At 64.8% G+C, this 24,523-nt stretch overlaps 2 protein-coding genes across 2 annotated transcripts; one reads left to right on the plus strand and one right to left on the minus strand.

Annotated features, from left to right (window-relative positions):
• The first annotated feature begins 327 nt into the window (after positions 1 to 327).
• Positions 328 to 3,931, plus strand: BRF2 (BRF2 RNA polymerase III transcription initiation factor subunit). Its single transcript, XM_062015775.1, has 4 exons — positions 328 to 497; positions 1,232 to 1,291; positions 2,101 to 2,422; positions 2,798 to 3,931. Exons 1-4 carry the CDS (start codon positions 338 to 340, stop codon positions 3,471 to 3,473), a joined length of 1,218 nt encoding a protein of 405 aa, XP_061871759.1. The 5' UTR covers positions 328 to 337; the 3' UTR covers positions 3,474 to 3,931.
• Positions 3,876 to 23,169, minus strand: ADGRA2 (adhesion G protein-coupled receptor A2). The gene is made up of 19 exons (XM_062015774.1): positions 22,909 to 23,169; positions 15,581 to 15,652; positions 13,473 to 13,544; positions 13,297 to 13,368; positions 13,115 to 13,186; positions 12,836 to 12,999; positions 12,546 to 12,759; positions 11,857 to 12,021; positions 10,767 to 10,968; positions 10,526 to 10,675; positions 10,269 to 10,430; positions 9,742 to 9,951; positions 9,459 to 9,660; positions 9,032 to 9,240; positions 8,816 to 8,943; positions 8,127 to 8,250; positions 7,874 to 8,019; positions 7,667 to 7,756; positions 3,876 to 6,919 (listed from the first exon to the last, which is right to left on the minus strand). Exons 1-19 carry the CDS (start codon positions 23,127 to 23,129, stop codon positions 5,728 to 5,730), a joined length of 3,867 nt encoding a protein of 1,288 aa, XP_061871758.1. The 5' UTR covers positions 23,130 to 23,169; the 3' UTR covers positions 3,876 to 5,727.
• Between the last annotated feature and the right edge of the window lie 1,354 nt (positions 23,170 to 24,523).

Consider the following 24,523-nt stretch of genomic DNA (forward strand, 5'->3'; position numbering starts at 1 on the left):
GCCGCTCGTTCCCCCGCGGAGCCCCGGCTCTCCCGAGGCCGCTCGTTCCGTGCGCGGAGCCCCGGCTCTCCCGAGGCCGCTCGTTCCGTGCGCGGAGCCCCGGCTCTCCCGAGGCCGCTCGTTCCGTGCGCGGAGCCCCGGCTCTCCCGAGGCCGCTCGTTCCGTGCGCGGAGCCCCGGCTCTCCCGAGGCCGCTCGTTCCGTGCGCGGATCCCCGGCTGTCCCGAGGCCGCTCGTTCCCCCGCGCAGCCCGGCGGAACCATGTTTGCGCGGAACGCGGGGCGGCGGGAGCCGGGGGCGGGGCGGGCCCGGGAGCGCTGTGCCGGCACGGCCCCGCCATGGCGGCGGAGGAGCGCGGGCGCTGCCCCGGCTGCGGCTCCCGGGCGCTGGTGCAGGACGCGCACTACGCGCAGCAGCAGCTGGTCTGTGCCGCCTGCGGCTGCGTCCTGGCCGAGGGGCTGCTCACCACCACCTACAGCGACGAGGAGCAGCTGCGCGGTGCGGGGCGGGGCGGGGGGCTGCACCTCGGTCTGGGGGCTGCGGCTGGGGCTCGTTCTGGGTCTGGGGGCTGCGGCTGGGGCAGGGGTCTGCGGCTGGGGGCTGTAGCTGGGTCAGGGGGCTGCAGCTCGATCTGGGGGCTGCAGCTGGGTCGGGGCTGCAGCTCGATCTGGGGGCTGCGGCTGGGGCAGGGGCTGGTTCTGGATCTGGGGGCTGCGGCTGGGTCAGGGGGCTGCAGCTTGGTCTGGGGGCTGCAGCTTGGTCTGGGGGCTGCAGCTGTGGCTGCGACTTGTTCTGGGTCTGGGGGCTGCGGCTGGGGCTCGTTCTGGGTCTGGGGGCTGCGGCTGGGGCAGGGGGCTGCAGCTCGGTCAGGGGGCTGCGGCTGGGGCAGGGGGCTGCGGCTGGGGCAGGGGGCTGCAGCTCGGTCAGGGGACTGCGGCTGGGGCAGGGGGCTGCAGCTCGGTCAGGGGGCTGCGGCTGGGGCAGGGGACTGCGGCTGAGCCGCTCTTTGCCGTTAACATGTGAGCGGAGCGGCGCCGGGGTCGTTGTCTGCCCGTGGGTGGGCTCCGGGGGCTCGCGGGGCTCCTGCTCCTCGCTGCTGCTTGGCCCCAGCTGCCGGCTCTGCTTCAGTGGCCTGAAGGACCTGTCGGTTCTGATCGCGGGGCTCTGGGTGCCCACGAGCTGAGCGACACGTTCCCCCCGCGTTTTGTGCCCTGACGCCGGCTGTTTTTCAGAGGTCGCCTATTCGCAGAGCACTGGCCAGAGAGAGCAGCTGAGCCGCTGCCTGCAGCGAGGTAAGAGCCTGCCCCGGGCTTTCCTTTGCACCCTCACCCTCCCCTGCTGCTCCTTTGCTGTATTTAACCCCGTTCTGATGGTCTGTGAGACGGCAGAAGCGTTGGGAGCTGTCAGTGAAGCAGGAGGGCAGCGTCAGGGCTGTGTGCAGCCGGTGCCTGCCCTCTGCAAACTGCCCCGTCTCCTCTGAGGGGCTTTGGGACGTGCTGTGGGGCAGGGGGCAGGAAGGGGCTGCTCTGTGCCTCTGCCTGGGAGGTGCTCCATGGGGCTGAGGGAGGGTCTGCAGCAGAAGCTGCTCAAGCTGATCTCTTAAGGGCAGTAAGAAAGCTGTGCAGTGAAGAAGGACCTGGGGGGGTTGGTGCCAGGGGCTGAACAGGAGGCAGCACCGTGCCCAGGGGGGCAAGAAGCAAAGGGCATCCTGGCTGGGCTCAGCACTGGGGTGGCAGCAGGCCCAGGGCAGGGATTGTCCCCTGTGCTGGGCCCTGGGGAAGCTGCAGCTCCAGGGCTGTGTCAGTGCTGGCCCCTCACTCACTGCCATAGGGACACTGAGGGGCTGCAGCTCCAGGGCTGTGCTCAGTGCTGGTCCCTCACTCACTGCCACAGGGACACTGAGGGGCTGCAGCGTGGCCAGAGCTGCTCCAGGGAGCTGGGGGAGTGCCCAGTCCTGGAGGGATCCCAAAGCCCTGGAGCTGAGGTGCTGAGGGCCAGGGGTCAGTGCTGGGCTGGGCAGGGTGAGGGGAGGGCTGGGACTCGATGAACTTAAGTCTTATCCAAAGAAAACACTTCTCTGATCCTCGGTGTCTTGTGCCAGGGATCAGGCGCGTGCAGGATCTCTGCAAAGTCCTCCAGCTCCCAACAGTGTTTGAGGAGACAGCAGTGTCATACTTCCAGAGGGCTCTGCAGCACCCCTCCTTCCACCTGGTCAGCCTGGAGAAGAAGGAGCTCCTGGGGGGCTGCTGTGTCTTTGTGACCTGTCGCCAGCACAACTGGCCCCTGACCATGGGGACCATCTGCTCCCTCCTGTACGCCAAGCAGGAGCTGTTTGCCGGCGTCTACCTGAGCCTGCAGAAGGAGCTGGAGCTGTGTGTGCCGGCCCTGAGCCTGGGGGATCTGCTCAGGACACACCTCGACAGGTAACGGGGCGTCCCTCAGCCGCCCCAGAGCTCAGGGTGTGTGTGGTGGCCCCAGAGGCTCAGGGTGTGTGTGGTGACCCCAGAGGCTGAGGGTGTGTGGTGACCCCAGAGGCTGAGGGTGAGTGGTGACCCCAGAAGCTCAGGGTGTGTGTGGTGACCCCAGAGCTCAGGGTGTGTGTGGTGGCCCCAGAGGCTGAGGGTGAATGGTGACCCCAGAAGCTCAGGGTGTGTGTGGTGACCCCAGAGGCTCAGGGTGTGTGTGGTGGCTGCAGAGCTCAGGGTGTGTGTGGTGGCCCCAGAAGCTCAGGGTGTGTGTGGTGGCCCCGGCTTGCTGCAGCAGCTCCCGCCGTGTAACCGCCGCCTCTGCCCTCGCAGCTGCCGCCTGTTCCAGCCCTCGCCCGACGTCCCGGCTCCCTTTGTGGAGGACAAGGAGAAGCTGCTGAGCCGTGCCCTGCAGGTGCTGGAACTGGCCAGCGAGACGTGGCTGGTGACGGGGCGGCAGCCGGTGCCGGTGCTGACGGCTGCGGCATTCCTGGCGTGGCAGTCGCTGCGGCCCGGCGCCCGCCTGCCCTGCGCCCTGCGCCGCTTCTGCCGCCTGGCAGGGCTGGCCCTGCCTCCCCCTGCCCGCCTCCGCCTCGGAGAGCTGCTGGATGTCCTGCTCAGGATGGCTTCCCAGCTCGCCTGGCTCAGGGTGTTTGAGCTGGACAAGAGAACGGTCGTCAAACACCTGGAGGACCTGCTGCAGCATCGCATCTTCCTGCTGAAAAAAGCCTTCTGCAGCCAGGGGGAGGAGGGTGGCACGGCCCCGGGAGAGGGCTGCCCTGGCCCTTCAGCTGCAGGGCAGGGGGACAGCGAAAAGCAGCAGCCTGAGGGTGCCAAGAGGCCCTTGTTGCCCCCCTGCGTGCTCAAGCCCAGGAAGAGGCTGCGGACGCCGAGCGCGCCGGGCCCCAGCGTCACCGGCGACGAGCCCATCTCCGACAGCGAGATCGAGGGCTACCTGCGCAGCCCTGCCGAGATCCAGCACTTCAAGAAGGCCAAGGGCTGGTCCTGAAGGGGCCTGTGGCCCAGAGGCCGCTGCTGCCAGACACAGAGGCGCCACGGACTGTGGCACCCACCCAGTGCCAGAGCCACCCCCCGCTGCAGGGCTGCGAGGAGGCAGCAGGCACCTACTTCACATCCTGAACCAAAAGGAGACTTTTTATGGTGTAACTGCTCTGGGTTATGTTCTGCTTTTGATAGAAATAAATCTCTCTGGACTCTGTCTCCCTGCAGCCTCCTGCCAAGGGTGCTTTGGTGAGTCCCAGCCCTGTGAGGTGACTGGTGAGCCCGTGCCTGGGCTGGCAGGGTGATGCCCTGGGGCTTGGCAGTGAGCTGAGGGCTCCAACCTCAGCTTTTCCAACCAAAGTGATTCTGGTTCTATCTGAACACAGAGCCTGCAAGAAACAACAGTAGGTCTGGGCAGACTGGCAAGTCTTTAATATATTAAACACCAGATATTTGCTGGAAACATTCTATTTATATAAAAATGCAAAAAAAAAAAAGACCCTTTTAAAGACATTTCTTTGGCATCTCTTTCCCCTCCCTCCCCCACAGCTACTGCAGGAAGCTCTCTGATGATATGTCATTTGCTCATAGTGTAAACAGACCAACAAACAAGTGTAATAATACAAAGCTTTTCAGATAATACTGTCACAGTGCAGCAAAGCAAATACAACAACTGGGTATCAGCAAGGACTTGATGGGAGGAGACACCAGTGGAAGGGGCTGGAGCCATCGCCTGGGATGAGAGTTTGGGGCTTTGGGGCAGGGGAGCAGCAGAATGGTGCTGGGCTCAGGGGTGCAGCCCTGCTGGGGCCTTGGGGCTTGCTGAAAGGGACACAAATCTGTTTTCCTCCACTGCTTTTTGGGGCTCCTGATCGTCAGGAGGCAGCTGCATCATTCACCTCCAGCCAGGGGAAAAGGGAGGGCAGAAGGGACACCAAAACTCCCACCTCACCTCCTATGCACCGCCCCTGCCAGCTGAGAGGTTAAATACACCCAATTAGGGGTAAATAGCTAATGAGGGGTAAATTGCAGTGAGCTGAGGGGTGAAATACACCCAGTGAGGGGTAAATCACAGCCAGGTGAGCAGGACCAGCACTGGGACTCGGTGCTTCTCACCCAGCTGGGGGATAACCACCCTCCTTTCTCTCTCCAGACCTCCAGACCCTGGCAAGGGGTGTCTCCTGGAGCCTGCTGCTGCCTGCACCGGGGTGCTGGGTAAAAAATAGGGAGGGATTTGGTTTTAAATGGGGCAAATTAAGTGCTTATCCCAGCTCCAGCCTCTCCAAAGCATCGTGTGACGGGCCCTGGGCAGCGCTCTGCCACCCGCCCAGGAGCAGCCCCTGCTCCCTGGTGCCTCCCTCTGCTCTCACAGGCATGAGGCCAGCAGCTGGGGCGTTTCTCTGCCTTCCCAGGAGCAAACCCCTTCTCTCCTGCGTGTGCACCCCTGGGTGAGGGCTGAGGACCTGCTCCAGGGCTCTGCTCTTTGGTGCTTGTGCAGGGAGGGTCAGGCCACCCCATTGCATAGCTTACAAGGGCTCAGGAGCCTTTCCTGGCCGTGATTTTTAGTGTCTGGCATTAAAAGAGTGCAGACAGTCACCTCTCCCGGGAGCTGAGGCTCCTCTTACCTTGTGCTTGCGTTTGCAATATGGCTTTTCCTTCGGCAGCCGCGTAACCCGCAGGGCTCAACGCCGGCGTCTCACACGCGTGGATCAACGTGTCCGACGCATTTCAAGCAGAGGAGCCGCGCTCGGGAGCACCTCGCTCAGGCTGGGGTGGCTCAGGCCTCGGTGCCACGGTGCCTGCACGAGAAGGGCACTTGGTGTGGTCCCCTCGGGGAGCAGGGGGGGGATATTGCAGTCGCGGCGCGATCGCCCGCGCCCGGACAACACTGGTTTGGTAACGAGGCACTCGCGGCGCTTCCTGAGCCGTCCACGCACACATCTATACATTCAACCATATAGCTTTGAAAAATAGACATTTGTTTCCTCTGTATATTATAAAATAGCATTTGGGGTGAGTCTGAAGTGCCGTGCAGGGGCGGCTGAGGCGCGGCCGCAGCCGGCGTGGCCTTTGGCCTGGGCACCGAGGCTTTGAGCCTCGGCAGGAGCCGTGTGGCAGCCCCTCAGCCTGGGCTGTGCCGCAGCCGCCGGCTCCTCGCCCGGCCCCGCTAGTGCACGCGGCGACTCCCGCAGCGCCGCCTCCCCTCAGCCCTCCAGCGGCTCCCGCGGGGGCAAAACCGTCGCTGGGCCCTTTCCCCGCCGTTACACGGTGGTTTCGCTCTTCCACAGGCCGGTTTTCATGCCGGCCCCGCCGTCGGCGCCGGCCAGGTTGATGTCGTACTTGCTGCCCTTGAGGCCGCCGTTGTGGCTGCCCACGTTGAGCGGGTAGGAGCGGCGCTTGGCCTCCTTGTCGGGCTGGCGCAGGTTGTCCCTGCCGGCGCTCCTCCGGCGAGCCTCGGCGAGGTCGGGCGCCCGCCGGCCGCCGTCGCTGCCTTCCGAGTGACTGGGCAAGGCGTCGCCGTCCTGGGCGGCGCGCGGGCCCCGCAGCGGGCTGCTCCTGCCGCTGTGGTAGCTCTCGGAGTGGCTGTGGTGGAGGCTGCCGCTCTCGCTGGAGGGATGCTCCGAGGACGGGCCCCGCAGCGTTTTCAAGCGGTGGTGCTTCCCGTCCCGGCCGGGCTTAGTTCTGCCGCGGTGGTTCCTGCGGCCGTGCAGGTTGCTGGCGTGTCTGCCGGCTCCCGAGGCCCTGCCTTCGGCGGGCTCCGGCTCCGCGCTGGCGGCAGGGCGAGCGTCCGCCTGGCTCTGGGCTACCTGCAGGTTGGTGAGCTTGCAGCGGCCGCCGGAGCCGGCGCTGCTGGGCGAGGAGGAGGAGGACGCAGCAGAATGAGCCGCCTCCGGGTCGCAGCCGATGAAGACCTGCGAGCCATCCTCTGGCACCAGCCCGGGGTGCACGTAGGCCTGCATGGGCAGAGCGTTCCTGTAGGAAGGGCAGCAGGAGAACCAGGAGTTGAGGACGTCCCGGCGCCGCACGCAGTGGTGGATGAAGATGAAGAGTCCCAGCGCCACGGCGGTGACGCCGTAGAGGCAGCTGAAGACGACGTTGAGGTACCAGCGCTGGGACACGGCCATGGCGCCGAACGTCCAGAGGGCAACGTACAAGGTGTGGGTGGTGAGCAGGGCCCAGAACTGCACCCGCAGCGAGTAGACGCCGTCTGCCTCGGGACACAGCGGCCCCGAGTGCAGCGTGACCGAGATGGAGCCGGAGTCAGTCAGCGGGTCACCGGCTCCCCCCAGCCGCGGCCGCGCCGGCTCCAGCGCCTCAGGGACGTCTTTGCGGCGTGAGGGTCGCCACTGGAGGCTCAGCCCGGCACAGAGGAAGTAAATCCAGGTGATGAGCAAAATGAAAGCCACAGGCACGTAGAAAGCTCCCAGGCTGGGCCGCCACACGAGCCAGCAGCTGCACGGGAGGAGAGGATTGGAGAGTCATGGAGTGGTGGGGGCTGGAAGCGCCCTGCAGAGCTCACCCAGCCCCTGCTAAAGCGGGTTCCCCTGGCTCAGGGGGCACAGGAACGTGTCCAGGCGAGTTTGGGAACCTCCTGAGGAGCCTCCACACCCTCCCTGGGCAGCCTGGGCCAGGGCTCCCTCACCTCAGCACCAAAGGACTTGCTCCTCCTGGGCCGATGGAACTTTTTGTGTTCCTGCTTCTTTCCATTACCCCTTCTCCTGTCACTGGGCACCACAGAACAAAGTGTCACCTCATCCTCCTGCCACTCACTCTTTAGGTGCTTATCAGCATTGCTGAGGTGCCCCTGAGCTCAGACTTCTCCAGGCTGAGCAGCCCCAGGGCTGCAGCCTTTCCTCCTCACACACATGTTGCAGCCCCTCAGCATCTTGGTGTCCCTGCACTGGTCTCTCTGCAGCAGTTCCCTGTCTCTCTGCAGCTGGGGAGCCCAGAATCGGGCACAGGACTCCAGATGAGCCTCCCCAGGGCAGAGCAGAGGGGCAGCACAACCTCCCTCACTTGCTCCCCACAGTGTCTTCATGCCCTCGGGATGCCATTGCCCTTCCTGCCCACGAGAGCACGCTGCTGCTCACGTTTGGTTTCTCACTTGCCCAGGTCCTGTCAGTGCTGGTTCCCCCTTACCCAGGTGTGAGGAGGCCACCCACCCTGGGGAGGAAGCCAAGGTCGAGCAGGGACACTTACTAGGGGTTGTTGTCGTGGTAGTTGTGGATGTTGACGGCCGCCGTGATCCCGCAGATGATGAGGGGGATGCCGCCGGCGATCAGGTAGAACCTGTGTGGTGGGGACGGTGTGAGCCAGTGCTTCGGACAGCCCTGCCCCGGGCTCTGGCTGTGGGAGCTGCCCTGGCTCCCTGCTGCCCCGTGGCACCAGGGCGAGGGGTGTTTGTACCGTAGCATGGGCCTGGGGGCTGCCTGGGCCCCGTCCCCGTCCGGCTGCCGCGGTGCCTTCCAGGCGGCCTCCTTGTAGAGCACCCGGGCTTTCACCGCCATCCACAGCAGCGTGGACAGGGAGGAGTAGTGCAGGATGATGCCAACCTGCGGGGTGCAGGTGATGGTCAGGCAGGGGGGAAGCTGCCCACACGGCTGCATCCCCCCCAGTCCCTCCCCGTGCTGAGCTCTGCAGGGCAGCCCCTGGCACCTACCGCCTGGCACACGATCAGGTACCCCGTGAGCGTGATGCCTCCCGCGAAGACGGCGGCCGTCATGGCGATGTGGAAGCAGAGGTTGAGCAGCATGTGCCAGCCCTTCCGTGGGATGAGAATGGTGCTGGAAGAGGCACAAGGGCAGCCCCTGAGCTCCTGCCCAGCCCCAAGCAGGATGGGACACAACCACAGCTCTTGTTCAGTGAGAGGGAGAATGATGATCACTGGGCTCTTCCTACTGGGTAGCAGGTAGATGAGGACTGGTAGTGTTGCTTGGCTTTCTGTATCTCATTAATTATGTTAATTACTCAATACAGTGCATCAATAATGTTCATTATTTGATGCAATAAGTATTGTTGGCTTCTTCCAAATAGGTGATATTAAGTGTGGGCTGCTGGTGTCACTTGACATTTCCTTGGTGCTGGTTTCACTCACAGTGAGGGGACCAGCCTGTCCCCCTGTGTTTCATTAAGTGCTCATTAAGTGTTCAATATAGGCCTCATTACTGGGTTAATTCTGAGAAACAGATAACTGAGGTGGGCTAACAATGCTGCCTGATACAACAAGGTCCCCTGAAAGCCCACTCCCTGAAAGCCCACCCCCACACCCCCTCCTGCTGCCCACAGACCCCCCTCCCTCCCCCAGGCACAGCCCCTTCGAGGGTCCCGGCAGCCCAGACACGGCCTCACCCGTGGTTGACGATGTAGGTGATGATGGTGGTGAAGAGGCAGAGCAGGAGCACGGCGGTGCAGGTGTACATGGCCGGGTGCAGCACCTCTGCGCTGCCCCTCGCCTCGCTGGGGAAGCCGCTCAGCTCCTGCCCAAGCACAGCACAGCCCGTCAGACCCAGCCCACCCCAATGCCCCCCACACCGGCCCCCCGACCCCATCCCCCTGCCCACTTACCATGAGCACAGCCACGTTGCTGAGGTGGTGGCAGTGCAGGGAGGTGACGTTGGGCTCGCGGGTGGCCAGCTGGCAGCCCTCGGCGCTCCAGCCCCCCATGCCCCCCAGCACCTCGAAGTTCCAGTAGGCAGCCACGGGGTCTGCGCCCTCCCCGGGGTGCCGCAGCGACACGGCCACCGGCTCTGACAGGTTTCCCACACCACAGCCATCTGCAGCAACAGAGAAACCCGCTCAGCAGGACGAGAGACACCCCAACGGAGGCTGGGCACGGGGGACCCCCACACAGCACCCCCTGGGCACGCTGCCACCTCCCCTGAGGAGCCCCAGGGATGGCTTTGCTCTGCTCATCCACCCCACAGAGCTCCATCCCCCCAAGAAAAGCCCCGCTCGGGGCACCCCAAAGCCCTGGCCAGCAGGCAGCCCTTACAGGTGCCGGCGTAGATGACCGGCGTGGCCACGCTCCGGCGCTTGCCGTCGTCAGCCAGGCGGGAGGAGTTGCCGGTGCTGCAGAAGAGTTTCCCGTTGCGGAAGACCAGCAGCTGGAGCTTGCAGTCGCCCAGCGGCGCGGCCGGGACGTGGCCAGCGAACAGGCTGGGTGGCAACTGGATGGAGGCCAGGGCGACGCTGTTCTGCGGGCGCAGGGTCGCGGGTGAGCAGGGGCCGATGCCCCCCAGCCCAGCCCGGCCCGTCCCACCCCGGCTGAGCCCTACCTTGATGTGGAAGGTGGTCAGGGAGACGTTGGGGCGGCCTGTGGTGCAGCGCAGCCGCAGCTGCTGGTCGCCCACGGGCTCGTTGCCCCGCTCAGCTGCAGGGGGGTGCCCGGCTGGACCCCCATCCCGTCGCTGGAACGCCACACAGCTCAGCCCCACGTAGCTCTCGGGCTTCACCACGTAAGCCTCAAAGGCGATGTTGCGGGAGTTCTGCCGGGCACAGGCACCGCGGGGCGGCTGTCAGCCCTGGCGTGGCCAGGGGCTTCCCACCCTGCATGGCCAGAGACCCTCCTGGCATGGGCAGAGGACCCCTAGCATGGGCAGAGGCACTCCTTGGCATGGCCAGGGACCTCAGGTACGGCCAGAGAGACCTCTAGTTCAGGTAGATAGACCCCCACCATGGCCAGAGGTCTCCAGCACAGAGACCCTCAGCATAGACAGAAACCCCAGATATGGCCAGAGACCCCTGGCAGAGGAATAGAGACCCCAAGCACCTCCTGCCTCAGCCCCCCTTGCCCCTCGCTCACCACCGCCATGTGCTGGGAGTTGCTGCCGAGCGTGTGCGCAGCGATCCTCTCCAGGGAGCGGACGATGCTGGTGCAAGCCTTCTCCTCCTTCTGTGACATCCACAGGATGTGGTCATCCACCAGCATGATGTTGCTGGCCATCTCCACGATGACGTCTGTCAGCTGCAGGGACAAACAGCAAACACCCCAACTGGTGCTTCTCCACCCCAAAATCACCCCGAGGCGTGTCAGGAGGAGGGAGGAGGGTTGCTAATTACCTGCTTGATCTGGTCCACATAGCCGAGAAACTTCTCTATCATCTGGGCCACGTAGAGAACATCCACCATGTCTGAGAAGTTGGCCGCCTCGGCCGTGTAGACGCGGAGCTGGTGCGCCAGGGTCAGCGCGTTGGAGGCGTTGATGGGCATCTGCAGAGGGGCACAGCCGCGGCGTGCCGGTGGTCACGGGCAGCAGCGGCCTCCCCCGGCACAGCCCAGTCCTCCCTGGCCCCCGTCTCACCAGCACGAAGGTGTAGAGCACGCGGGTGATGTCGTTGGTGTAGAGGCAGCGGGAGTAGTCGCCCTGGTCCCAGCGGCCGGCGCGGTCGCAGCGCCGCCATGCCTGCTGCTCCGGCAGCGAGCCGCCGCCGCCCGGCCCCGTGGCGAACGGGTGCTGCAGGCACGGCTGGTACGCTGTGATCCCTGCCAGCGTGCGTGGCCACCTGCGGGCACAGGCAGCGCTGGCCAGGGGCACACACCTCCCACAGCCTGCTCCGCTCACACCGATCCTGCCCCAGCCCCTGCAGCCCCCGGATCGTGCCATCGCACAAGTGGCTGGGTTGGAAAAGCCCTTGGAGCTGCTGGAGTTCAACCCTCGCCTCACCCTGCCCAGCCCAGCACTAACCCACGGCCCTCAGCACCTCAGCTCCATGGCTTTGGGTCCCCCAGCTCCCTGGCAGCCTGGGACAGGGGCTGACAACCCTCTCAGGGAAGAAGTTCTGCCTCATTTCAAATCCAAACCTCCCGTGGTGCAACTTGAGGCTGTTTCCTCTTGTCCATTCATTACTGGAGAGACGAGACCGACCCCCCCCTCACCACAGCCTCCTGTCAGGGAGTTGCAGAGTGCTCCTGTCTCCCCTCAGCCTCCTCATCTCCAGGCTAAATAACCCCATCTCCCTCAGCCGCTCCTCATAGACCTGTTCTTCAACAAACCCCATCCTCCCCTTGCCTCTGGGGGAACCAGGGGTGATGCTCCCCAGAGAGCTGCTCCCCCCATCCCATATTCCACTCAGCCCAGCTCAGCACAGAGGGGAGCAGCGGTGGTGGTGGGGGTGAGGGGGGTGTGCACCGCTAATTGAAGCCACATTGACTGTGTCAGTAATTGCTGTTCCGTCCTGGCCCCGCCGGGGTTGCAGCGGCCGCCCCGGAGCCTTTCGTCTCGTGCCAGAGAAATTCCAACACCTCCGCTGCTGGAGCCGCCGCCACAGGAACCCTTCAAAGGGCTTCTAATGGCTCCCAGATACCCGTCACCTGCAGCAGCCCCCGGCCCTGCCACGCACCGCTGGCCTGGCCCGTGGCATCGGCACCCCCCGGCACAGCACGGCCCCCACCTGAAGTCGCCGCGGTTGTTGGTGACGCGCTCGGCAGGGCAGTAGGACGCCGAGGTCTCCAGCACCACAATCTCCACCTTCTTGCTGACGTTGCCCTGGGAGGTGGAGACGGCGCATTCCCACTCGCCGTTGGCAGAGACGTGGATGTTGGACAGGATGAGCTCGCTGCGGGCGCAGGGGATGGGCTGGCACCGGGGGACACGTGCCATGGCACAGGCCCACGCTTGGCATCCCACCCACGGCACTTGGTACCCACAAACCAGCGAGCTCTGCCTCCACAACTGCCTGCCCCTTCCGCATCTTCATCCCTGTCCCCATCCCATCTCCATCTCTGTCCTCATCTCTGTCCTGATCCCCATTCTTATCGCCATCATCTCATCTCATCTCATCTCATCTCATCTCATTCCCTGTTCCCATCCCTGTCTCCATCCCTGTTCCCATCCTATCTCCAACCTTGTCCTCATCTTGTCTTCATCCCCATCTGTCCCCATTTCCATCCCCATCTCCATCTCATCTCAATCCCTGTACTCATTCTGTCTCCATCCCTGTCCCCATCTCCATCCCCATCCCATCTCCACCCCTGCCTTCATGGCACCTCCATCCTCATCCCCATCTCACCTCCATCCCTGACCCCATCTCACCTCCATCCCCATCCTCACCTCATGTCCACCCCCATCCCCATCCCTGACCTGGTGATGAACGTGCAGTCATGGATGAGGCTCTCCTCCACGATGACTCCCGTCCTCTCGTCTTCCTCCACCAGCTCCCGGTTGTGGTACCACCGGATCTGGGTGCTGTTGTCCAAATAGGTGGCCGTGCACTGGAAGGGCAACCGGTCTCCCTGGAAAACCACCTGGCGCAGCGACGGGATGAGGTGGTGCGTGTGCAGCTCCGGGGCTCCCGCTGCGGGGGACAGAGCCGGCGGGGTGAGCCCGCGCCCCCGCCCGCCGCCGCGGCCCCCGGCCCGGCCCCGGCTCACCGCAGCGCAGGAGGCCGTCGCGCGTGCCGCGCAGGGGCAGCCCGTGCAGGTGCCGCGGGTACACGCACGCCGTGCGCTCCGAGATCTGCGCCGAGCGGTTGCGAGCCCAGGGCAGCACCCAGCGCAGGTTGCAGTCGCACGTCAGGTACTCGGTGGCGAAGTCCCTGTGAGGGGAGACTCGGTGTCACGGGGCACCCGCGGGGCTGGGACGTGCCACCGGCCCCCAGACCCTCCGTCAGGGACCCCGCTGGGCGCCGAGACCCCGCGGCACAGACTCACACGACTTTCAGCGAGGGCAGCTCGTCGAAGACACCGGCAGGGAGGCTGGAGAAAATGTTCCCCGACATGTTGCTGCGGGACAGGAGGGAAAGGTGGCGTGGAGGGGACCTGCTGGGACACCCCAGCACGGCACCCAGGGAGGGTGGGCACGGGGCAGCCGCAGCCTGGGGAGTGCTACTTACAGCCTGAGGAGGTTGGGGAGCCCCTGGAAAACGCTGGCGCTCAGGCAGCCGATGCGGTTGTTGGAGAGGTCCCTGCAGGAGGAGCGGAGGAGCTGTCAGGGCTGCGGACACCCCTCCTGTCCCCACAGCCCCAGGACGGCCCTGGGAGCTCCCACAGGGGCTGTGCTGGCACTTACAGGCGTTTCAGCTCGGGCAGGCCGAGGAAGGCTCCCGGCTGGACCGTGCTGATCAGGTTGTTCTTCAGGTCCCTGCGGGGAGACAGCACAGATCGGGGTGTGCAGCGGGGAGCCCCATCCGCAGGGGACACAACGCAGCCCAGCCCCCATCTCCCACACCCAGCTTCCTCTGCTTCCCCAGCAGCCCCAGCGCTGCAAAGCCCCCTGCAAGAGCCTCATTAGCAGCTTTCCATCCCATTTGCCTCTCGTTATCTCTCCGTTGGGCGCAGGGCAGGCGGGAGGCTCCCTGTGCCAGCTCCAGCACCGCGTGCCCACAGGCACCAGTGCTTCCAGAGCAGCCGCACGCCAGCAGGTTATCTGCTGCCTGTGGGATAAGAACACTCACCAACACGGCCCCCCAAAGGCCCCCAAAGGCCTTCCCTGGCCCTCAGGAAGCTCATTGTGGTTATCAGCCTGATTGGAGGCACGTATCTAATCAGCAGCCCGCGGGGCACGTGCTGGCACAGGACCCCTGCACCCCAGACACAGCCACCAGTGGCTGGGGACACAGCAGCTAAAACACAGCTGGTGTGAAAACTCAACAGCCCTGGCTCTGGTCCACAGGGGCTGCAGGAGACCACTAGCCAGGGGTGAGACCCACCAGGAACTGTGCTGGGAGCAGGGGCTGGTGGCCAGCCCAGCAGGGAGCCTTCTCCCCTCAGTTACTTCCTCCCCACAGGCCTGAAGCTGCTGTTGATTTAAGATGAAGCTCTTCTCTCCCCACTGCAGTTGTTTGCCTTTGCATTTCTGCCAGTCTTGAGCCTCCTCCTCCCCTGCCCCGGCAGCGTGACGGGCTGCAGACACAAGAGACGGCAGCAGGGACCCCCATTGCCACGTGTGCATGGGGAACTGCATCACCACGTGTGCACAGGGACCCTCCTGTCACCATGCCTACAGCGAGACCCCCCTTCAAAGCAACTGCCTCCCTCCACGAGGCTGCATCCCTGGAGGCACACAGCAAACCTTGGCAGGGTGCAGATGGACAGCTGGACAGATTCCATCCCCGACCCCGCTGCCCCCCAGCTGAGCATCTCCCCCTCCAGCAGCCCCAAGGCCCGTGGGGGGAAGCGCTGGCCGAGGCAGAGGGCAGGACGTTCCCAATCAGGGCTGCGCTAATGAGCGCGCCCCGGCCGCATACCGGCCCCGCTCAGACTCATTAATCTCATTAGGCTGCTACAAATCAGCAGAGATGCCAAGCTGCAAGCGAGGGGTGCTGGGGACACCCTGCCCAGCGCCGAGACCCCGGGGCGGCCGTGCCCCGTCATGCTGGGACCCCGAAGCACCTACGGTGGGCAGCCAGGATGAGTCCCAGGCCACGCAGCAGGCTCCCCGGGGCTCAGGGCAGGTGCACAGCCCCCAACTCCAGCAAGGCTCATGTTAATAAATGTTTCCTGTAACACAGGCAGTGTGGGTCCTGCTGGCCCTGGGGAGCCCAACCTCCAGAGCTGCTCCAGCCCCTGCTAAAGCAGGTTCCCCTCGCTCAGGGGGCACAGGAATGTTTCCAGGTGGGTTTGGAAACCTCCTGAGAAGGAGCCTTGTGCTGCAGAGGATGCCCAGGGCAGGGCTGGGCTGTGGTGCCCAGTGGCCACTGTCACATAGGGTGAGGGTCCCGCAGCAGGAGCCCACCCAGCCCCGCTGGGCACAGGAATGTGTGAGACCCTCGCAAGGAACAAAACGTCCTCAGTGCTGGTCCCTGCTCCTGCATACCTACAGATCAAACCCAGATGGGGGCCATAAATCTCCCCTTATTCCAGCTCCCTCCATAGAGATGCCTTTCATGGAGAGATAAGAAAGTTGACTTTGTTCGGGGGGACAATGTCGCTTTTCATACGGGCCCCACGGAGCGCGGCCCCCCCAGTGCCTCCCGCCCCGGCGCAGCTCCCGGGGTCCCCAAACCAGCACCAAACCCTGTGTCCCAGTGCCAGCCCCACCACAGCACCCGCCAGTCATGTGAGGAGCGGGATCCATGTGGTGCCACCAGCACCCACTCCATGGCACCCCAGTGCTGCCCACCCACCCAGCCCCCCACCCCTCCTGCCCCGACCCCCCAGTGCCCACCGAGCACTCACAGCTTCTCCAGAGCCCGCAGCCCGAAGAAGGAGCCGTTCTCCAGCACCGTGATCTTGTTGTTACTCAGCAGCCTGTGGGAAGAGCAAAGGGAGAGGGGCAGCCCCGTTACTCACAGCCCCATCCGTGCCCTGGTGACCCACAGGGCTGGAAGAGGGGTGGGCACAGCCAGACCCGCTGTGTCACCAGGGTGGTGGCAATGGTGAAGTCTCAGGGATAGGCTGGGATGCAGTGGCTGTGTTGGGATGCAGTGGCTGTGCTGGGATGCAATGGTTGTGCTGGGATGCAGTGCCTGCATTGGGATGCCATGGCTGTGTTGGGATGCCACGCTGTCTTGGGGCATCACTCCTCTATCTGAGCCTGGCTGCAAGGAACTGCACAAGGTCCCACACTAAGAGGGCACCCTGAGGACCTGCAGCCAGGAAGGAAACCCCAGCTCTTGCCCCAAACCAACCTGACCCTGCTCTGGTCACGGCATCCCCAGCCATCCCGGGAGTCTCCCAATGCTGAGGTTCTATCCCAAAGTAAACAACTTTGCTGGTGCAAAGGGGCCCTTGACCCGACAATTCAGCCAGGAGCTCATTAAAGAGCGTCGGTGGCAATTAGCGGAGTCAGACCCTGGCCAGGGGGTGGGACTGGGCTCACAGGGGCCACAGGAGCTTCCCTGGAGCTCCCGGGGGAAAACGTGGGCATCGGCCAGGCTCCCGCCAGCCAACGCGACCCCGACGCAGCGCGGGGGCAGCCGCCAGCCAGGGCCGGGAGGGCAGCCTGGAGCCCTGACAGGGGACAGACCGGGGAAAAAGGGCTCATTGAGGGCTGGAGCTGGGGCTGTTTACACACAGGCTGAATGGCGGCTGTGTGCTCCGGCCCCTCCGCACACCCAGCCTGCGGCAGCCGGCGCTGGCCGAGCTCCCGCTCTGGGGCCGTGGGCAGCAACCGGGACTGGGCTCAGGGGACTGTGAGGCTGCCAAGTCCCCAAAGGCTGGTGGGGAGGGAAGGGTTGAGGGGCAGCCCCCACCCCACGCTGAGGAGCTGCCGGGGGGCAGCGCTGTGTCCGTGGGGCCCGGCCGGCGGTGGGGAGCGGAAGCGGCCGGCGGCCCCGGCAGCCTGCAAATTGCTTCCACACGCCAGCGGCCAGAGGCACCGCGGCCAGGGCCACGTCTGGCCCTTTCCTCCCCGCGGGGATCCTGCTTTCACCGGGGTTTGGCTCAGCCCAGCACCGCAGCAATGAGTGACAGTGCTGGGCAGCCCCAGGACGCTGCTCGGAGCGGGGGGCAGCGGGGACACCCCCTGAGCAGCATCACTGAGCAGCCCTGGGCACGGCAGCCCCGTGGCAACGCCTCGGTTCCCCAGCACAGCGTCAGCAGGGGCTGTTGCTCAAGGCTGCACCAGCCCCACAGGCTCCAGAAGGTTTTAATTCAGCGGCAGCAGATTTCACAATGTGGCAAATCTCCCCTGCACACGAGGGGGGAACCTCGGGGGCTCCCTGCTAAAGTTGGGCAAGCAGAACCCTCCCAGCTGGGGGGCTGAGCCGGGATGCAGGATGGATCCTGCTGAAACAGCCCTTGGGGGGTGCAGGAGATGAAAACACAGAAAGCAGAGTGCACAAGGTTTTGGCTGCAGCCCCCTCGTGCTTGCTCCTGCGCCCAGGCCTGGGCCATAAGGAGGTCCCTGGCTTGAACATGGAGAGAGCTTTGGGCAGGAGGGAGCCTGGCACTCTGGGCAAGCTGAACCTGGCTATTCTGGAGCCTCCCAGGCCAGAGGCTTTGCAGGAGGTTACAATCACGGGGGGCAGGAAGGCAGCCTCTAGCCACCCCCTGGGCTGAGCCCCAGCTTTGTCTGCAGACCCCTGGGACCATCCGCGCCTCTGCATCAAACCGGAGCTCCCCGCCTTAAAAGGCAACGCTCCCGCAGCCCCCACAGCTCGGCCTCCCCTGTGATGTGCAGCCAGCAGCCCGCCACGCTGGGAGAGGGGGAAGCCATCCCTGAGGCCACCCCCAAGCCACGGGCCTCTTGGCCACAGGGGAGCACAGGAGCAGCCTGAGCCGCGGGCACTGCCCTGTGCCGTGTCCCTCTGCCCGGAGCATGGTCTTGCCCTTCCTAAGGAAAACAGATGCTCGACCAAAACCAGTCTTGGGCACAAGGAAAATGCACCAACAGCGAGGATCTGACTGAAAGTTTTCTTCCTGATCAAACTCTCCCTGGGCAGCAACCCTGGCTCTCCTTTCCCCGTCCTGCAGAGGCCAGCTGGGCCACCCTCCCCCGTTCCAGCTCACATCCTCAGCCAGGGTTTTGTTTTGTTTTCCCTAGTTTTATGGATATTACATTCCAAAGTGTTTTCTGATGGTTTTTTTTTCAGGAAGTCCTCCCCAGGCTCATGGGACTTCCCGTTCCCGAGCATCTGCAGGAGGTAGAGCCGTGTGTGGGTCCCTGGCACTACCCCCGTACAGGAAAAACCCCAAAACACGATGGGATGAGTGTGCCCGCGAGGCCACTCTGACCCAGCACACGGGGGGCAAGGGCAGGCAGCCGCTGAGCCATTCTGGGGCAACAAGACCCCGCACCCACCCCCAGCTCTCGATGCCCGACCTCTCTCGTGCCACTCCAGCACCTTCCCTTCGAAACGAAGCCTTCAGCGCCGAGCCTGGCCCGAGCCACCCCCTCCCCAGCATCGGCGGGACAACCCCGGCACGGGGACAATCACCGGCTAATTGAGAGACGGCTGGAAAAGTCCCCCCGGACAATGCGGGGATTAAAGACCAGAGCGTGGAGTCAAACAGAATGCTGGGGGGATGCTGGCGGGGATGGGGGATGCTGGCGGGGATGGGGGATGCTGGCCGGGATGGGGGATGCTGGCGGGGATGGGGGATGCTGGCGGGGATGGGGGATGCTGGCAGGGATGGGGGCTGCTGGCCGGGATGGGGGCTGCTGGCGGGGATGGGGGATGCTGGCAGGGATGGGGGATGCTGGCGGGGATGGGGGCTGCTGGCGGGGATGGGGGCTGATGGCGGGGATGGGGGATGCTGGCGGGGATGGGGGATGCTGGCGGGGATGGGGGCTGCGGGGCCGTAGGAGGGATCCCCACCAGGAGCATCCTCCCATCTCGGAGGGATTCAGCCCTGGAAGGGGTTCAGCATCCTCGCTCCAAGCCGCCTGGCGCCGGGCTCAGCCCCGCGAGGCTGCAGCCGGGGAGATGCAGAGAGATCGCGGCTGCTTTTGCTGCTGTTTTTTTTTTGGTTGGGGTTTCTTTTTTTTCATCTCAAAAAGAGGAGCCAAAAGCGAAAAAAACAAGATTGTTTTTTCAAGCGTGCTGGAATCCACTTGGATAAATAACGGCTCCAGAAACCGGGCTGTTGAAACAATAAACTTCCTCTGGACCCAACCAAAAAAGGACGCGGGGAGATGGTGACTCCCCGGCCCGGGCAGGCAGCGGCGCGGGGGTTAATGCGGGGGGTGGGGAGCGGGGCGGGGGGGCCGCTCTGCTTTGCTCTCCAGAGTGCGTTAATTCAAAGCATATGCTCCCCGCAGATACGGCGCAGGCTGCGCCCCGAGCCGAGCGCGCTGCTTTGCAGAGGGATGTCAGCAACAGCAGAGAGGGGCCCCAGGGCTGGCGAGAAGCGCCGAGAGCTCCCGCACCGGGAAGGGCTGTGGAGGCGGCGGCAGCCCGGGGACACCCCGCGGCTCAGCCCCGCGCTGCCGCAGACACCCCGGCGGGCCGCCCCCTCCCCGCTCTGTCCGGGTGCCCGGGGCGTCGCCTCCCGCCTCGCGTCACGCCGCGCTATTTCGGACGGTGAAAATTATTGTTCCAACCCTCAGCTTTTGTTAGCACAGGAAAAATAAACCCCGGAGAGAGGGCGAGAGCTCCCGAGCCGGCGCGCGGCGGCACGGACGGGATGCTCCGGCTCCTGCACGCCGGGCAGCACCCGCAGCCCCCAGAAACACCAAACCCACCGCAGCTGCGGCCCGAGAAACAACAGACACGGCGCTGAAAGGGCTTTGAGAAAGAAACCATTTGCAGGACACGGGATAAACCGGCCTCGGAGAGGGGAGTTCAAGTAGAACTGGAAATTGGTCATAAGTCAAAGCCCTCTATTCCCTGCAGACAATGTGTAATTTCAGTGCAATCAAGCTGTGCACATAAATGAGGCCTGTGCTGGGATTCCACATCTGGAAGAGGTTTGTGCTCCCGCCCGTGTGACAGCGGGGCCGGCGCGGCTATCTGCAGCTATCAGCTGGGGGGGGGAGGGAACTAGAGCCTGTTAATACACGTCTGCAGAGCCCAGGCACGGAGGGATGTCCCCAGCTTGGTCCCCAACCACGGGAAGATGACGGTCATGGGAGCCTGGACCACGACAGAGGGGCTGGGGGAAGTGCTGTGCCCCCAGGCTGCATTGGTGCAGGCTCTGCTCAGGCAGCCCCAGCCAGGCAAGGTCTGAAGGGCTATGAGCCAAAAAGGGGCAACAAGCCAATCTGTCAGGGTTGGAACCTCTCCTTTCTCCCCTCCATGAGCTGGGGGCAAGAATGAATCTGTAGGTACAAAGCAGGGTGGGTGTCACAGAGCACAGTCTGCTGGGGCTGGACGGGCATGTCACACCCCTCTGAGCATCACCCTGCTCACCACAGCCCACACAAACCCCCGTGTCAGCTCCCTGGGTCTCCCCAGGCCACAGATTTCCCAGGCAGGACCAAAGGCTTGGGCTCCTCACTCCAGTAGCACACACAGCCCGAGGTGTGACACCCGCTGCAGGGCCACCAGTTCCCTCAGCCACGCCGGGTCTGTTCCCCACCACAACGACTTCCCCTCACAGAGTTAATTTCCACAGCTGCAGGCACTGCCTGGGCTCTGGTTTGCTCTCTCCCCAAGCAGCCATCCCTGTGAGGGGCTGAGGAAAGAGAAAAGGAACCCTGGCTCTGCTCAGCAGACATCCCCTGGGACACAGCGCTGGCTGCAGGGCTGGTCCCCCGTGCCCTGCTCTGCCCATCCAGAGGCTGTGATGCCAGCGAGTGCTTCCCAGGCACAGGGGGTAAATAAGCAGCAGCTGCCGTGGAGGCAGCCTTGGATTCCTCAGCACAGGCCTAATAATTAAAGATAAATAAAGAAGTAAACTGAGAGTGTGGGAAAAAGCCAAATGAGAGTTGGGGTGAGGGACCCACGGGGCAGCAGAGCTCCTCCGGCTGCCCACGTGTCCACGGATGTTGGGTGGGTGGCTGGAGCTGTGGCCGAGCCAGCAGCCCTCCTACCTGGGCCAGCTCTTGCCTCTTGCAGCAGCTGCTGCTGGGAAGAGCCTCCCCCAGCCCTGCTTCCAGGCCAGACAGGACAAGGACTGGGCCGGGGCTCTGCTTTTAAGCGTTACTCTGCAGAAAACCCAGCACACCCTTCCTGTGACTGGCTGAGCATCCCCGGGGCTCGGGCAGGACCTGAGTAGCCCCGGGGCACACGGAGGAAGCCCAGCTCAGCCCCGGCTCACCAGAGGGGCTCAAAACCTGGCCGTCCTGTCCCCAGCAGGGTGTCCCTGGAGGCACGTGCAGCCCCCACCACGTGCCCAGGCCCCGCTGCCTCCTCCGCTCCCTTCCCGCACCCCAGCGGATCCAGGAGATGCTCCCGAAGCCAGAGCCTCTGGTTTTGATTGTTCCATCTGGAAAGGGTTTAGAATAAATCATGTTTACTGCGCGAGAGCAGAGCCCAGGGTCACCGCATATTTGTAGGGTTCTGCCTGCGCCTGTAGGTTTCATGTCACGTTTTAGTGGGATCGTGTAATGCCCTAAATGCTTCTGCACGGTCATCCCGGCCCCGGCACCGCCACCTCCCAACCTCCCTGTCCCGCCAGGCACAGCCCATGCCACCAGCACGGGGCTGCAGGGGAGCTCAGCTCGTGCTCAACGTCACGCTTCCACTCGCTCATGCTGCAGAAAGCACCAGAACAGGCAACTGATGGGATGCTTTGCCCAAACTCAAACTGACAAAGGACTCCAACTCCCCTGTGGGTATTTGCGTGGGGCTGATGTATAAAACAAGGCAGCAGGAGGGAAGAAAGGAAGAGCAAAGGCCTGTCCAAGGGACAGTGTGAGCGCAGAGCTCAGCCTTCACCTGCCCTGCAGCCTCCCAGCGTCATCCCGCTGCCCAGGGCAGCTCAGGACACAGGGCTGCTGTCACTCCAGGACATTCACACCTCTATTTAGGACCCTCCCTCTTCAGCCCCTGCCCGTGGCACCCAGGCAGCACCTGTGTGTGTCACAGTCACCCTCTGCCTGCAGGACAGCGGCATCAGCATCCTCTCCCTCGCAGCCACCCCCATTTTCACAGAGCAGACATCACACCCCAGACGAAGCCCCCGAGGGGTGAGCGCCGCACGGGAACCCCGAGATCCTCAGGACTCGGTGAGGGGCTTCAGGCACAGGCAAGCAGATGGACCAGGGGCATCGCAGCCCCCAACCCCACACGGCCTCGACCCTCTGCAGCGTCCAAAACCCACCCGAGGAGCAGAGGGTGGGCTGCCCTGGCCGTGGGCACGCTGAAGTGGACACAGCCACACTCGCGGGGCAACTCTCCAGGTGAAAGCGACATTCTCCCGCGACGGCGCTGCCGGCTCTGCCCTCCAAACCAGATTTCAATTCGAAGGCCTCCTCCTGAGTTATAAATAACCCTGCAAGCCACCGCCGCAGCGAGCAGGCGCCAGCGCCGGCCCAAACCCCAGCCCCAACCCTGCCCGGCACCGGGGGCAGCTCTCCGAGCCTTCGCCCCATCCCAGCCCCGCGCGCTGCCCCCCACGTCTTCCCGGCAAATATTTCCAGCGAGAACCGTCGCGTTCAAACAAAAACAGCCCTTCGCAGAGCTCCGGCAGCAAAGGCGGCGGAGGGAAGCGCTGAGAAGGAGCCGGTTTCCCGGATTCCCAGCTCACGTCCACGCTCCGAGCCCGTCACCGCCGCCGCGCCGTGGGGTCCGTTCCGCCAGCCCGCGGCCGCCCCACTCCCACGCGATGTCCAGCGACGCGGAGCCGAGACGGACTTTGCTTGGGGCACGTTCGCTTCGTAAGTGAAGAAATAAAGGGGGGAAAAGCCAGGCGAGTGCTCGCGCTGTGCTCCCCGGCCCGGGGGGCTTTGCCCTCGGCCCCTCAGCACCTGCCCAGCAGCGGCTGCGCGGCCCCTGGCGCTGGGGAGCGGCCGAGCGGCAGCCGCCGGCTCAGTGTCCCCGCTGCTCCGGAGCCCCCCTGTCCCGGGCGGGCAGCGAGGCGGCCGCGCGGCACCCACGCGTGGGCTCCCGTCCCTGCCCAGGCGCCTCGGCACAGCGGCCGCGGCGGCGCGGGGGGATGCGCGGGGTCGCGGTACTCACAGCGTGGCGGTGCCGTCGGGCAGCAGGCGCGGCTCGGGAGGCAGCGGGAGCCCCCCGCCGCTGCAGACCACCCTCCGCCGGGGCGCCGCCGGGCCGCCGGGCGGTTTGGGCCGTTCCGTCCCGCACTTGCAGCCCAGGCTCTGTGCGGGGCAGCTCCGAGCCGCCCCCCCGCCGCTCAGAGCCGCCGCCAGCAGCAGCAGCAGCGCAGCCGCCCGCCGCATGGCCCCGGCCCCGGGCGACGGGCTCCGGCTCCGCGCCCGCCGCCGCCCCGCTCCCCGGGGCGGCTCCGGCGGCGCCGCCTCCCCCGCTCGCCGCGCTCCGCCGCCGGCCCTGGCGCCTCCCCCGGCCCGCCCCGGCCCGCCCCGGCCCGGCCCCGCCGAGGGCATCGCCGGCTTTCCCCCGCGGGGTGGGCAGCCTGCGTGGGACGGTCGCGGAGTCGCTCCCTGGAGTGGTCCCAGGAGGCTGGAGTGTGCGTGGGACACACTCGGAGTCCCGCAGGGAGCGCGCAGCCTCCGTGGGCAGGGGCTGGAGATCCGGGGGGTCCCACGGGACCGAGAGCTACAGCCCACGTGGACTCGAAATGAGTGTCCGAGCGCTGCAGGACGCTGGTCCCAGCCCCTGCAGCTGAAGCTGGAAGAGCAATAGGAAGCCACTTGTGTCCAGTATCTGCTCGGAGATCCTGCGAGCATCTGCACGGCACCAGTCCCCTCCCTGCAGACGTCTGGAAGCTCCAGCCCCTCCTGGTGCCGAGCCGGAGCCCTGCGTGGGCTGGGGCTCGCGTGGTCCGGAGGGGCCCCGGTGTGCTGCCTGGCTGGGGTGTCCCCGCTGCCCTGGGCACAGGGTGCTGTGTCCGGGCTGGTGACACGCACAGTCCCACCAGCACTGCTGGGGGTGGGGGCTCCTCACAGTGGGACCCCCCGGAGGAACCCCCCGCACAACCTCACGCAGTTCACTTCGTGGTCACGCTGCTCCATCCCCTCCTGGCCTCCTCCCTGCAGTTAACACTCTTCCCTTCTCTCTCCCCTGTTTGCTTCACTGCTTTTCACGCTAAGTTCAATATTTTCCTTCCCTCTGCCCCCTCCCACGTCCCCGCTGCCTCCTGCGCTGCCCCAGCCCCCTCTCCCCTCGAGCTCAGCTCCTCCGAGGCCACGGCTCACTGCAGCTTCAAATCAAAGGATCAAACGCAGGCAATGAAGTGTCCAGGAGCCTGTGCCAGGGAGCAGAGGAAGAGGGTCATGGAAGGACGACAAGAGACAGCTCTGGGGATGTGGTTTCTCCCCAGGACCAATCATTCCTGGAGAAGAAAAGACATTTACTCCTTTCTCCAAATAAACACAGCTTGCTGTGGCAGTGGGTGTTGGAGAGAGGAGCCACTCATCAGCACTCACTCCCAGGCTGCTTCCTCATGCCCCTTTTGTTTGGGAGCACGAGCAGCCCAGTTCCCCACAGCTCATCAACCTCTTCCCTGCTCAGGCACCCGCTGCCTCCAGCCAGCCAGGGACAAGGGATCACAGTCCTGCGGGCTCATCTGTGGCCAGTCACAACCCCCCACAGACCTCCCGTCCCCTGGCCTTGGGGGTCAGCCCTGGGACCCCCAAGCTCTGGAGACCAGCAT

This window comes from Colius striatus, chromosome 27 (assembly GCF_028858725.1).
Source record: "Colius striatus isolate bColStr4 chromosome 27, bColStr4.1.hap1, whole genome shotgun sequence".
Classification (NCBI taxonomy): domain Eukaryota; kingdom Metazoa; phylum Chordata; class Aves; order Coliiformes; family Coliidae; genus Colius; species Colius striatus.